The sequence below is a fragment of the Colossoma macropomum genome, unplaced genomic scaffold (genome assembly GCF_904425465.1).
Source record: "Colossoma macropomum unplaced genomic scaffold, Colossoma_macropomum, whole genome shotgun sequence".
Lineage (NCBI taxonomy): Eukaryota > Metazoa > Chordata > Actinopteri > Characiformes > Serrasalmidae > Colossoma > Colossoma macropomum.
This window is the reverse complement of record NW_023494798.1, coordinates 12,880,454-12,895,201: the sequence shown is the minus strand read 5'-3', so window position 1 is coordinate 12,895,201 and position 14,748 is coordinate 12,880,454. Positions and strand designations below refer to the sequence as shown.

The 14,748-nt window shown below is 38.9% G+C and overlaps 2 protein-coding genes across 2 annotated transcripts; one reads left to right on the top strand and one right to left on the bottom strand.

Annotated features, from left to right (window-relative positions):
• Nucleotides 1–266: 266 nt before the first annotated feature.
• Nucleotides 267–5,181, top strand: LOC118818195 (zinc-binding protein A33-like). Its single transcript, XM_036585388.1, has 6 exons — nt 267–748; nt 942–1,037; nt 1,253–1,483; nt 1,579–1,601; nt 1,772–1,890; nt 3,766–5,181. The coding sequence occupies exons 1-6, from the start codon at nt 332–334 to the stop codon at nt 4,326–4,328; spliced, it is 1,449 nt and encodes a 482-aa protein (XP_036441281.1). The 5' UTR covers nt 267–331; the 3' UTR covers nt 4,329–5,181.
• A 1,001-nt stretch (nt 5,182–6,182) lies between these two features.
• Nucleotides 6,183–14,578, bottom strand: ighmbp2 (immunoglobulin mu DNA binding protein 2). The gene is given in 17 exon segments (XM_036585387.1): nt 6,183–7,414; nt 7,583–7,782; nt 7,876–8,491; nt 8,493–8,749; nt 8,833–8,956; nt 9,069–9,163; nt 10,181–10,299; nt 10,432–10,614; nt 10,807–10,981; nt 11,118–11,265; nt 11,443–11,643; nt 12,294–12,457; nt 12,589–12,686; nt 12,913–13,108; nt 13,820–13,989; nt 14,121–14,209; nt 14,466–14,578. Coding segments are annotated over 16 exon segments (3,021 nt in total). The 5' UTR covers nt 14,198–14,209; nt 14,466–14,578; the 3' UTR covers nt 6,183–7,216.
• Between the last annotated feature and the right edge of the window lie 170 nt (nt 14,579–14,748).

Genomic DNA, 14,748 nt, shown 5'->3' with positions numbered 1-14,748 from the left:
AATATAAGCATGTTTGCGCTTCAGAATCAGATTAAAGCTCTGATTATGTAATTATACATAGACTGAATGTTTGAAAATGGTCCTACGTACATACCCAGGGACTTTTTTATAGAAAAAATTAAATAAAAAAATCTTTGTTACATTTACTGGCAGCCTCTTCCTTTTCCTTAAAGGGGACCTAGGTGACGTATACATATTTTTGCCACAACAGGAAGCTATGCAGATCCAGTTAAACTGGTATTTTTTTTTTTATGCGAGAGGTCACCTTTTACCAGAAGCTACTTCAAATCTTTGAGGGACAGCGTAACATACAGATTCATGGCTGAGCTTAATGTCCTGGCATAAACAAATGGCAACCGAATGTCCATTCTCCAAAGAGGATCTGCAATGTCCTATATGCGGTGAGATTTATACCTTCCCTGTTACACTGACTTGCCAACATAACTTCTGTAAAGTCTGTATTCAGGCACACTGGGAATGGAAAGAATCAAAAGAGTGCTCAGTATGTCACCGCACAGAGAGCACAAGAAGACCCCCAATCAACCTGGCTCTTAAGATAGCATCGGATTCCTTTAAAAATCAAGCAAATCAGAACTTGGTGAAATATGATCTCTGTTTAATACACAAGGAGGAGCTGAAACTTTTCTGCAAAAAAGATGGGAAGCCAATCTGTGTTGTTTGCCACTCATCAAGGGACCATAAAGACCATGAGTGTTGTCCTATTGCAGAGGCAGCAGCTGACAGAAAGGTAAGGAGGCCTGAATGATTCACGTTATAAGATTGATAGAAATACATGAATGTTGCCAATATGTAACAAACTTGATAACATTGACTCACTTCATTAATCTGAAACCTTGAAGATGCCATGTCCTTTCTTTGTTTCTTGTCACCTTACCTGAGGAATTTATTCATAAATTGTGTTTATTTACTTCCCTCTACAGAAAGAGCTTTCAAAAAAGTATGAAGCTTTGAAAAAACATCTAAACAGTATTAAAAAGATGAAGGGAACATTGGAGGAACTTCAAGGATTTATAGAGGTAAACTGCTGTACATAAGACCAGTCAAATTCTTAATGGAAAACTACATGCAAAAAAGGCTAACAATGAAAGAAAGCTAGTGAGGAGCAGTTAACATGAAATCAATGTCACAAAGCTAAGTGGCTCCTACTCCATTTGCTTCAGCAGCAATAAGCAAGGCACACCTTCAGCATTCTTTAAATGCCACCTGAAGCAATCCTTTGTTTTTTTTCAAGACCCAAGCCACTGAGGCCAAAGCCCAAATGAAAGAGGAATTTGAGAAGCTCCACAGGTTTCTCAGGGAAGAGGAGGCTGCCCGACTGATGGTGCTAAAAGAGGAAACCACCAAGAAGACTCAGACAGTCAGGGAGAGGCTGGAGGACATCACTCAAACGTTCGAAGAACTCTCAGAAATCTTAGATGACATTGCATATACTATGAAAAAAGATGATATGTCATTTCTAAAGGTCTGCATAAGTCTTCATATTTAATTTTAAATCCAATCACTGGTATTATGCATTGGCTGCTGTCTGACTGAGAAATCTTTCCCTTTTTTCCAAAGGACTGCAAGGTAGCAATAAGAAGGTATGCCAGCAAAATGTATTTTTTTAACACTTAATTTCCTGTAAAGCAAGCTGATTGCTGAGACTTCCGTAACTATTAATGGATAGAGTCTCATGCCATTGCTGTGTTACTGATGTGCCAAGTGGAAAAAATCTAAAATGTGCTAATAGCAGGCTACAAATGTATTACAGGGCGTGTTACCCAATACACGAAATGCAGTACACAAAAGATGTTCTCATAGACACAGCTCAGTACCTGGGATCATTAAGGTTTGGGGTCTGGAAGAGGATGGGGGAAGTAGTGAAGCACTGTAAGTATGCAGACATGTCACTCCCAGCACTGGCCCTTTGTTTCAATACTGTCTTTAACCTGGAGCACTGGAGATCCTAAATTTCAGCAGAGACTTAATTAGGTACTCTATTCCTAATAGGCTATTATAACATTTATATACATTTTTCAATTTTAATCCATATTTTTGTCTCCACTCTTGTACTCAGCTGGTAAATATCCCAGTACTGTGCCTGACTGTGGTATGTTACATGGACTGTTATGACAACAGGACAGATGCTGTTCATGTATACATAAATTCAATATATGCTAATACACATAAAGCACACTTCTATAAGATTAAAGCATGTTATGTATTTCATCTGAATTTGGTCTGTTATGAACAATCAAATGAACTAAACCAGTAGACGAAGTCCCTATCGGATACAGTTTATATTCTAATCTTGAGTTACTCATAGGCTCAAACCACCTTAGCCTGCCCATTTAGAAAGCACTGTCTTTGGACCTCACTGACTATGCTGGCTTTTGTGAAAAGGGATAATCTGAATATTAAAGGGTCCTTCAGTTTATGCTTTAGCTATACTTGTAAATCTTTCCATAAAAAAGTATTTTCAAATGTATTTGTAAATGCGCACTGAATGCATCCAGCTATCACTAACCCTTTACTTTAAGCATGTCACACATGGATGGCCCACACAACAGGATACTTCAGCCGACTCTGAGGCCAATTCGCCCCTCGCTACAAACTTAAAAAGGCGTCCTGATTTAAGGAAGGTCTTAAATGATTATCTTCCCAGATTATCCTGTAGTGTGGGGTGTGTAAAATGAAGTCTTTACCAATCTATTCACAGTCCAGTCGTTGCTCTCCTGATGTCCAATCATAAATATTGAATATGTTCAATATCTACAACTCTACATCCTGTAGTATGTGGGGGGACACCAATTCTCTCACATGAAACACGGTGCTGAGATCACCTGTGAAAGACTGTGAAAGCTGAATGGAAAGACACAAGTAATTCTTTATCCTAATACATATAACTAGCACAGTAATCTGTGCCTTGCTGCCGTCTGCCACGTTTGTTCTTACCTAGCGGTGGTCTCCAACCCTCTTCCTGGAGAGCTACTTTCTTGCCAAATTTAGCTCCAACTTGTATTCAGTAAGCTGCCAAACCCCTTACCTAACTTAATTCATCTGATCCAGCCAATCAGGGACTTGGGAATAGGTAGATTAGCTGGAGCAGGTGTGGCAAACTGTGGTTGGGACTAAGCTCTGCAGGTAAGTAACTCTACAGGAGAAAGGCTGGAGACCACTGATCTCAAGTCATGTTTGTTCACGTGAATTTCTGCATGATCTCAGGTTCTGAGAGACGAGACCATTGATGCATTTTGTTTTGGGGGCTCTGATAACTGGATAGATGACTAAAGACAAAAAAATATGAATCTGCCATCATGTACAGGGTCTCATGTTTTTTAACATTAGTTAGGATTTAAAAAATCTTGTTGTGTTAGCCAGGCATTACACAGGGTACAGAAGACTCTGGTATAGTCAGTGAACTGACAATTGAGCACAACAGCAGAGCTAAAAGTATTTGGGTTACAACTGACAACTGACCGGAAATGGAATGGCAGACAATTAGGCGCAGCTACAGAGTAGGCTGGGTGCCACACTGCCCGATGGGCTGAAGAAAATTAAGATGAAAGTCTTCAGACAAGTCTTAAAGTCAAGAGACACACAAGTGAATGCTACCCAATATCAAGCCCTTACAACATGTACTAGAGTTTCAAAGAATGAAGATCTGTCCAATTGAAGGGCTCTGAATTTCCACACCACTCGTCAGTTATTCAAAAGCATAAAATCTGGGATGAGACAAATTCTTTTTTTTTCAAACTTTTCCAGGTCCTATTACTCTTGATCCCACCACAGCCCATCCTAACCTGATCCTCAGTGATGAACTCTCAAGTGTCTGTTATGGAAAGAAGCAGCAACTTCCAGATAACCATGAGCGCTGTTCTAGCCGCATGGCGGTGCTGGGTTCTACCGGCTTTACATCAGGAAAGCACTGCTGGGATGTGGACGTGGGAGAAAGCCGGGAGTGGTACATCGGAGTGGCACGAGAATCCATCAGAAGGAAGACAAGTGTCTTTCTCAACCCTTCAGAGGGATTCTGGGTCATTGGACTAAACAACAGGGACACATACTGGGCTCAGACATCTCCTCGCTTCCGCCTAGCACTGAAGAAGAAGCCACAGAGGATTACTGTGGAACTAGACTATGAGAAGGGGAAGATTATATTTTCAAATGCTGCAGATGGAAGCACGATCTATGCTTTCAAAGACAGGTTTACCGAAAAGATGTTTCCTTACTTTGCCCCAGGTATTCATGTGGATGGTCAGTATCCGTTAAAGGTCTGTCCTCTAAAGGTATCCCTAATGCTCCAACAAGACGTACAACACAGTTAAAGCTGAAAAAAACAGTAATATGATGTTGGTCTACTACTCAGTATGATTAACTGTACCACAAACACATTGCAAAACAGCATCATAAATTTCACATAATTTAAACCATGCAAGGGTATCCAAGCCATGGCCATTCACGCATAACACAGACCAAATACATCTGAATTTGATCTGTTGTCATCTGTGTTATACACAAATACCCTTGTCTTGAGGGCCATGATCTCTTATGTTAATGAAAACGTAACAGCCACTGCAATCCCTTTAGTAAAAATCAGTTCTAGTTCGTTTTCCAGATCTTTTGAACAGTACTTTATTGTAGTTGTACAGCAGCTCCTTTTTCAATTATCTGAGAACTCTTTTCTGAACTGTATATTAATTGTTCTGTTTTAACACCACCTAATAATATTATACAAACTATTTAATGTTCATCCATACAATGTAACACATACTCAACAAAAATATAAATGTAACACTAAAAAAAATTAAAGAAATGTGTTATGTTGCTACAAGCAAATGTTGGTCACAACAGGCACTTATGTGCGAGTTCTGTTTCACACCCCACCCTGTTTTTGAACGAATGTAAAATTTTCAGTGTTACATTTCTATTTTTGTTCAGTTTAGTATTGGACTTCAAATCCTATTTGGCACTTGAATAGCTAAATGACAAGTAAACACTTTAACAAATAAATAAATAAATAATTTTTCCAATCATATCTTAATTGATAAGCCCATACAGTCGTCAATTTGTATGGAGCAATGCCATCCCAAAAGAACGTTTCAAACGATGGTTCTTTAAAGAACCATTTTGGTTCCACAAAGAACTCTTAATGTCAGCTCTTCTTCACAGCACCTACAGACAGAATTTGTATGCATCTCTAACTGGTCCTTCCAAGAATGAGACCAAATTCCAAAACTAAATAACGAAAAAATTCCAGACATTTTATTCTCTTTATAAACTCAAGAGCAAAAAGTTACAGATTATCAAGTGTTAGCTAGCTAGCTAACTACTGCACGCGCTACCTTTATGTAAACGGTTGGCTCGATATCTCACTGTTACCAGCCGACCAACAGCGCTCTGTGTGCTGTTAGCATTAGCTCGCTAGTTAACTCACCAGGTTTTTCTAAATCTTTGTTTGTTTCTTTGCTTATTTTGAGACAAAGTCTCCACAGTGCTGGCACATTATAATATATCATTATATATGTCTGTAAACTTTCACAACGCTCTATGAAGCCACACGTACCAAGTTTTTACCACCCATCTGTTCCTCAGACAGTAGAAGATTCCCGCGCCAGGCGCGCGTATGGAGTAGCGATAACTAAAGCATATATGAAGCATGAAACTACAAGGTTAAAGGAGATTTCTCCTCTCGCTCGCTTCATAGAACCTATTTCAGTAAAGCTATAAATGTGTTTACGCCTAATTTTTATTTTTTGTCAACAAAAGTGCCGAAAAGGTTTTGCACAATGCCAAGGAACCAGGCTTGGTTCCCCAAAACATTCAAATGGATCTTTATTTAGAAAACCATGTTTGTCAATGATTTTTGTGTAACTTTTAATAAACATTATGTAAATCTTCACAAACCCAAAGTAATTCTTCTATGGCATCGCTCGAAGAACTTTTTTTTTAAAGTGTAGACAGACTGAGCTATAATAACACAAAAATTATTTCGGCATATTAATTATTGACGTTCTCTAAGTGGGTAGTGCAGGCACTTCTGTAGTCATCTATGAGTGGCTTCACAATCTGTTTCGCATTTATAACTCTCAAAATTCAAACTTTATCATGTGAATGACTGAGTCTAAGAAAACACAAATATCTGATAATGGTTTAAATTAATGAAAAGTAAAAGGGTTGAGTTTTTTTTAAATAAGATTAGCAGATACACACAATGCTTTTGACTAGCACCCTCGCTAATGGTACGAGGGCATGAAGGCCATTCTAATGATATACTTTTTAAATTAATAATTTACTTTCGAACTATAATTAGGGTAAGAGCTGAAAGATTTATCATTTTTATATTGAAATCTTCATGCCAGAAAAAGGATATTCTGCTCTTCTTGGAAATTAATTTCTAGAAAATGACTGCACTTAAATCACAATCACAGTATTGTCAGAAAATCCTTCAGCCCTAGTTGTACTTTTCAAATGACCTCATTAGTCAGTATAACAACGGCATTAAAAAATAAATGAAAAAAAAAGGATCAAGAAAACTTCAAAATTCTTTTTGAATAAGCAACTTTCAGATACTGCAGATAGTTCATGGAATGAATGTTGAGGGACACAGCTAAAAAGTACATTTTCATTACCTTTAGTGACTCCTAAAAAAAGAATGCTTTAAGCATATTAAGTTGAATCATATTTTCATGCAAAAATAATTTGAGATGATTTAAATGGTTAGATTTGATGGTAAAGCCATGTGGGTTTTCTTAATGTTTTAAGTTATTTATCTGAAACATGCACCTACGTTATTGAGAAGGATACTTTACCTGTGTTTAAAATGTTTATCTTTACATATATATTTGTAAATGCAATGGGAAATCAGTGGGAAACAAATGGTACCATTCAGTCTCATACATGTGTGAAAGACATACTCCTCCTCTTTGGTTTTCTCTTATTTATAAACTGAATGTTGATCTACAATGTGTTCACTATAGATGGCAGTTCCTTTCAAAAGACTTTAGCATATAGCCAGCTTTCACAAAAGGCAAAATAAACATGATTATGTTATGATAAAATCACACCAAATTAAACAGTGTTGTGAATTATTTTCAGTGCTTATATGTGCTTAAATGTCTTGAAAGAGCAGGAGCCATACATCACCCCACCAATTTATTGGTTCCAATCAAAATAAATAAAATAAATACAGTTTTATACAATGGAGCTAAATGACTCAGTGATCTTTATCCTTCGCTTTGGTTTTTCTCTGGGATGCCATGTCTTTTAATTTTGAGTCTAGTTTTCGTTGCAGGTAGGCCTTTTTGTTTGGATCCATTGACTTGTCCTTCTGGCCGCTCCCAGCATACAGCACTCCCTCTTTGCTTATTCTCACGCGAGCCTGGGCCTTTGCTTTGTCACCACATCCATGGACCTGCAAGACAATATATCACTTATTGTAAATATGGACTGTAAATCTAACATGGCTAACAGCTAATAGTTAAGAGCAGTTGCAACCTCACTGGCCCCAAGTAGAGTGAAGTATTCCTTTGATGTAAAGGTTAAGAAAAGGTCTACATTATGATTGGGAAGCATGTGTTACCTCAGGTATGTGGTGACTCAGACAGTACTGTCTGTTACAGTAGAGACACAGCTGTCCTAGTGTGAGCACGCTGGCCTTACACTTCACAAAGGCACACACACTATCTGCTTTCACCACAGCTTCAATGAGCGCATCAAAATCGTCATCAGCTGTAGCAGCTGCAGCTATGTCCACTGCTCCTGCTTTCATTTTTCCCTTTCCTATGAAAAGAAATAACACAATGACATGACAGCAGTGCTCAATAAAGAACAGTTTTTTCATCAGATGGAGTGACTACAAACTTTTGGCTGCACCTTTGCTCTTCTTTATGGGCTGGCCTTTATTGCGTTTCGTATCTGTCTCCAGTTTTTTACTCAGATTTTTTTCCTCACGTTTTTCCTGCTCCCGGCGCATACGCTCCAAATGCAAGCTTTTCAAATCAAGGGCAGGCTTTGGTGGTTGCCTGTCGGGTTCCTCCTCTAGCACGTCCTTGTTAGTCTTGATTTCTGGTTTTGTGGACTCCAGTTCCTCTGCTGGTTCTTTAGATGGTTTTTCTGCTGGCTCCGCAGGGCCTGACTCTTGCTTGGAAACTGTAATGCGGCGTTGTTTCCCCACTCCTTGGCTCACATGCTTGAGTCCCAGCTCTTCAGAGAGCTGGTGGACCAGCAGCCGTTCATGAGAGCTCAGAGAGGCAGGAAACAGAAGCTCTTTCTTGTTCTCATCACCCAGAAAGACAAGCAACTGCTGCCTTATCTCTTCTTTAATCATCTGAGACTCTGTTTGGTCATGAGCTTTGGATTTGTGAAGGTCTGAAGTTGTTTTACTACTGAGTTCATGGGTATCAGATGCTTTGGCCTGACAGTCTCTCTTCCCTTTGTTCTTCAAGACATTCCTCTCCTTGGACTGTTCTGTTTTGCTTTGCTGTTTTTTTAGCCTTCGGTTTAGAGGAAGACTCTTTGACATTAGCCTGCTCATCTTTGTGGTTGCGGCTGTAGTTTTCAGGAACCAAGTCCTCCAGATACTCAAAGGCTGTGCGGACCTCCCCATGCTTGGACATGTAGTCAATCAGGGATTTGAGAAAGTCATGGTTTCGGACAGTTTGAGAATCACACACCACCATTAGCTGGCGTCTGGCACGCGTTATTGCCACGTTGATCCTTCTGTCCTCTGCAAGAAACCCAACCTCACCTGGAGGATTGAAAACACAGTCAATTAAAATAACCAAAAATAACATAGTCCTTAGAAATTTTTAGTAGTAGCACAAATGTTACCTTTTCTATTTGATCTAACCAAAGACAGCAGCACTGCCTCCTTCTCTCTGCCTTGAAAGCCATCCACAGACTTGATCTCCAGATCAGCGTGCTCATTTGAGAGTTTTTGTCTCAAAAGATCTACCTAAAACATGAACTGTGATGAGTGAATTCACCTTAATGAAAAATGTACAATGTCTCTTAACGAAATCTACAGCTTCTACTCAAATGAAAAGTCTTAAAAAGGTATTATATACCTGTAGGTTATAAGGTGCAATCACTGCAATGTCTTTGGCCTGGACTCCAGCCTCAGTCAAGGCTTTCACATGAAGTGCCACTATGTCGACTTCACCTGTGGGTGTTATTCAAACAAAAAGGCCAACACATCATGACAAATGGCCATACTTGCACTACATGGCTGATTGTGATTTCAGCTGATCAAAGTAATTGTCCAAAATTACTAGGTTAGTCATGTTAGTGAGCAGTCTCACGGGGCAAGACGTGATTTTCTACTGAGAATACACGTCTGAGGACAACTTGTTAAACTTTTGGTGCTGGACTGTGGTGAAACACGCGGCAAACAAGTGCCCACCCCTTCTAAAACCTACGCCAAAAGCAAGCTAGTATCATTAGGTAACGTACCAGTTTTTCATCACAACAGGTAATTGTTTTGTTTTTTTTCCCCTGCATATAATGTGTTCTCTACACATGCAACACACATCTACCTACCAGACAATTTCTAGTGAGGAGATTTGCCACTCAATAATTCTGGTTTTGTCCAAAATGAATGGATTCCTGTGGAGCTTTTATGTAAAATTGTAGTTTGTAAATGCTTAACCATTTTAATTAAGGAAACTCATTTTCTCAACTCAGAACAGCATAAAATATGTGAACCGCTTTACTCAGCCAATGAGCTCACCAACCAATCATTTAGTAGCAGCAATGTTAGCATCCTACTGCCCAAAACATTGAGAAACTGAATGGATTTTCTTTAGAAAATTGGAAAGACATTGGTAATTTTATACTTCCCACTTAAATGGCTAGAAATGTTTCATTTTTCCTTTACTTAAGTCATTTAGCTGTTCATTGAGAACTCACTCACGGGTGCCTTCTAGCATTTTGGAGTCATATTTTTGATATAATGGTATATATGGGAAGTGGCCAGACTTACCTTTTAACTGGCTTTGCCCCTACATGAGCTCTGCCTTTACGCGGCATTAAACTGTAAAATTTCTAAACCACAGTTTGTTCCCACCTACATTTAGCCCAAAATTTATGTTTTTTCCTAAGACATTCTCGTTATTAGATCATGTCTAGCCTTGCAAGATTAGGTACTGAAAATAGAGAACAATACAAAAACCTGACTGACCTTGATTGCCTTTAGACTGCTCATCTGTGTCCTCCATTTCATTCAGACCACAGCCAGCTGTGTCAATGAGAAGCAGAGGCATGCTGGTCTCCTCAAGATCCGCTACACCAGCCAAGTCTCTGATTCAAAAAAGATTTCAAAAAATAATTGAAAAGGGTAACAAAGATTTAAAATCTGGTCTAAAACAATAACACTGTGCCACTCCGGTGCCACCATAGCTACATATTTGACCTAATAACATAACTGCATACCTCAGCAAATGCTTCTCCACTGAAGGATGTGCAGTGAGCTTCCCTTGGTACATTTGCTCTGAAGCCCACTGCATGATGGCACTGTTCATACGGTACTGAGTGGTCAGCATTCGAACCACTGTGTCTCCATACTTCTGAATCACCCGCTCCATTAAACTCACAGAGAGGCCTTTAGCTGCAGCACTATGAAAAAGTGACAAAAGATATTTGAATGCATTTGTGTTTTATTTAGATCTTTTTCTTCCCTTATGAGAAATATTAAAATCTCAAAAACAATTACAAAAACCCCTAAATGTATTACTGTATTAACATGTTAAGAGATACATACTATAAATAACAAAAAAATAAATATTATGGGTTTATTTCTCAGTTTACTTCTGGGATTTGATCGTGGGTGGCAGCTGTTTATAGTCCCCTGCCAAGATGCACTTGCGTGCTTTAAGCAGTGCAATCCAACAGCTGCTCTCCAGTGCCTGAGCACATTCGTCTATCACCACCAGGTCAAAATGCTCGCTGGGTAAATACTTCAGTGGACCATCATCACTTGCTCCTGCATAAGACAATTACTTCCAATATTACTTGAGAGTCTAACGGGAATATTAGAAACAACACTGTGTATGACTGGCTTTAATTGATATGAATGGTTTTGAGTGATTGATTTAAAAAAGTAATGGAGGACTGCTCACCAGTGTTGGTTGCCAGAATGACACTGGCCTTTTTCAGGATTTGTGTGATGGCCATCTGTTCCCTGGACTTCAGTTCCTTTCGCAGCTCCCCGATTTCTCGCCTCAGACTGCTTCGCTGCCCTTTGTCATGCACCTTCTTGATCTGACTCTGAGACCAGACCAACAGATTGCAAAGTCATTTATAATGTTTTTATTTATTTTTGTGAAGGTATTACAATTTAATGTTATATATAATCTATAATGATAATTATGCTGTTTGCATAATAGGAAAAAATAAACATGAGAAACACCACATCAAGAGTCTAATCAAAGAATAAAATCTTACAAAGGCTTTATCCATGTCTTTACGGACATCTGCGATGATGTTGCTGTTGTCACTCTGCGTAACCACTGCATCCAGTGAATGTTTCTGGACTGACTCCAGCAGACGGGCTGGATGTCCCAATCTTAGGACCTTAGCCTTGCTCTTAGCCAGGCGCTCCACCAAATTATCCACTGCCACATTGGAGGGGGCACAGCACAGAACCTGAAGGGGTTTTCATCAGTTTATCAGTTTATTATTGTTAATGTATCCATTGATATAAGAATTTCTTTAATTTAATATTTCAAACAATAATGCTAACATTGCTAATAATAAATGGCATTTATCCAGTTAGCATTACATAAAGGACAGACCAGCTGGTCCCAGTTTTTCCTTCAAATTGAGTCACTGAAGCATTTATTTTTGTAACTTTTACCCAATTTTCTCCCCAGTTTAGTCCAGTTCCACTTGCTAGCTAGGTCTGCCCCATCATATGATGCTACCAAGCTGGGTGGAAGAAGACTAGGACATGCTTCTTCCAGGTCATGTGAAGTGCCAGCACATCTTTTCAAGCTGCAGCTAATGTCACTGTACAGCTAAAAGTGCTTGGAGCACAATGTTAACAAACAAATGTGTTAAGGCAGCTAACAGACACCCGCATTAGCTAGCATCACACTGAGTGACGGAGAGAGGGAGGGTCATTCTATCCACCCAGAGAGAGTCAAGACTAATATTCTCTCTTCGAATCCTGGCCATGGATGGCTATGGCAACATCAGGGACCAGGCATTGTAGCATGCTTTAATAATCTGGTCACAATAATGATGCGATGAGTACATGCAGGAAACTAGGACTAAATTCTTGCACTCAGTAGTACCTTCTGTCCTTGTTTAACTGCCTGGAGGATAACTTCAACCACTGTTGTGGTTTTTCCAGTTCCTGGCGGTCCATGTATGATGGCAACATCTTTCTGATACAGCGCAAAGGACACTGCTTCCTTCTGAGAATCGTCTAATCCACTATTAAACCACTCTAAGGCACCTGCAAATGAAAGGTAAAAAAAGTGGTAAGAATAGTAATTCTGTTTTCTCATTGTATGAGTCATGTTTAACACCTTAAAATCTTTACTGGTTCTAATATGCTTATAACAATGTGCCCGAACACACACTTACTTGGATGTGACAGTGCTCCAGGATCAGTGTAACCAAAAAGTACACTTATAAGATGGGCAGCAGGGCCGCTTCTGTATCCATTTAAACAGTTCAAAGCACTGCAAACATGACAAATAAATTGTTTGAGCAAGTTAGCAGAACACTGTTGAGCTATATAATTCATTCTCAGTGACTGGACCTTACAAGATAATTTTATTACAACTGTTAAATAAAACATGTAATTGATTTTATCTTTAAAAATTCTCAATGCATCTAGCTCTAACCAAACACGCATTGTCAATTTAGTGCTGACTAGTCTGCCCAGTGGGATGAGACCTCACTTACTGAGTTAATCGTTTGTAGGTCACATCGTTTGCAAGCTTCATGATATTGTACAGTCCATCACTTTCCAAGCTGACACTATCCTGAGTGTCATCAAAAGCAACTGTTATTGATGCCTGTGTCACATGAGTCACCACACCTGAGCAGATCTGATTTGGCTGACCACATCCTTCTGATTGGAAAAGACCCACAATGTCACCTAAAAAAACAAACAAAAGAGTCATCATTATGAGTTAAGTTCACATTTAAGTTAAAGGAAAATTCCATTAATTTAGTTTTATTATTTTTGCATAATTCAATTATTAAGATGAAAACAAAGTCATTCAGACCAGTCTGATAAGAGATGCCTTATCCTAGAGAAAACAAATCATAACTGTTCACAGCAGTGGAGAGGAACCAGATGTCCTATGTATTTGGTGTCTCTAAAAGCTACACCCAGAAAACTATTACCTGATGCCTGAGACATTTTTATGATAGTTCTGAAGATATTTCGGTTGTAGTTTCAAAGATTTTGGTCTAAATAGCATTTTTTAAAAATCAATTCATGGTAGAGAGATGCATGTAGGGCATTGTAAGACAAAACAGTACACAAAGAAAATGTAATATTTAGTATATTTACCACTATTTAACTATTGTCAAGATTACACAGAAAAACTTACAAGATGTCTGTAGGTTCATTGTTTGTTTTGTACTGTAAATAAAATGTTTATATTTGCACTGTAGATATCATAACTTCTGGTTCCCATTATCACCATTGTAAATGTGGTCTTCTCTACAATGCACCATTTCGCATCAAACCACTCTGAATGACTTTGTCTACATTTCAGTGAAAGAATTATGCACATATTTAAAAATGTTGAGAATTGTCTTGTGGATTAAAGTGGATTAAAATGATAAGATCCAGTCTCACCAGGTCCAAAACTGTTGCTGGGAAGAACTGACGGGCCTATACTTTTCCTGGGCTCGAAAGCAACAAGAAGTCTACCATGCATGCCAGTCCTCTGACTTCCAATCTGAAGTTTCAGCAGACATACTCCTTTCTGTTGTAGATTTTTCAGTGACAGATTCTGCTGCCAGGCTCTACAAATAAAATATTTCAGTCGCACTACTTAAAAGTGTCAGGGTTTGTACTGACTAACAGATTGTTCCATATCATTTATATCACAAGAACTCTCTGAGCAGACAGGAAAGGCCCACGAAGAGCGAATTACCTTGTTTCTTCGATTTCAGCCTCCCTCTCCTCTTTTAAGAGTTCGAGGGTCCTGGAAACGAAGCTTTCAACCTCCATTTCTAACTGGGACTTTAGCACACAGAAAACAGAAAGCATGTTAACAGCACCAAAGAGCTGCGTTAGGGCAAAACTGTTAGCTGGCTAAACACTGCCCCAGTGTAATGAAATAATGTGACGTTATCTTGCTGAGTTAACTGTAGTTTGTTATCTGTAGTCAGTTAAAACTCTATTGACACACAGAAGGAGAGATAAACTCCGGCTAATGGTCGCTTTTCTCCCCAAACAACACCTCTACAGCAATAATAAAGATTATTTGAATAATTACCGTAGTGCCTGCAGGTGAGCGAGGAACACAAGCCTATTTCTGAAGATGTCTGTCAGACAATTTCGCCTAAGTCCAAATAAGACTCATGTCTGTTTACAGTACAGCGCATGCCCGAACGGGTCCGTCCCATATTTCGTTCCCTTAGCGTTAACTAGAGAAGTCGCAATAATTGTTTAGTACATATATCCTGCAAAATCATCAAAAATGTCTAAATGTTGGGTATTGGTAATAGGATTTATTTCTAAGTCAACTATTTTTGTCTATTTTTTAAAAAAAAAGGCAA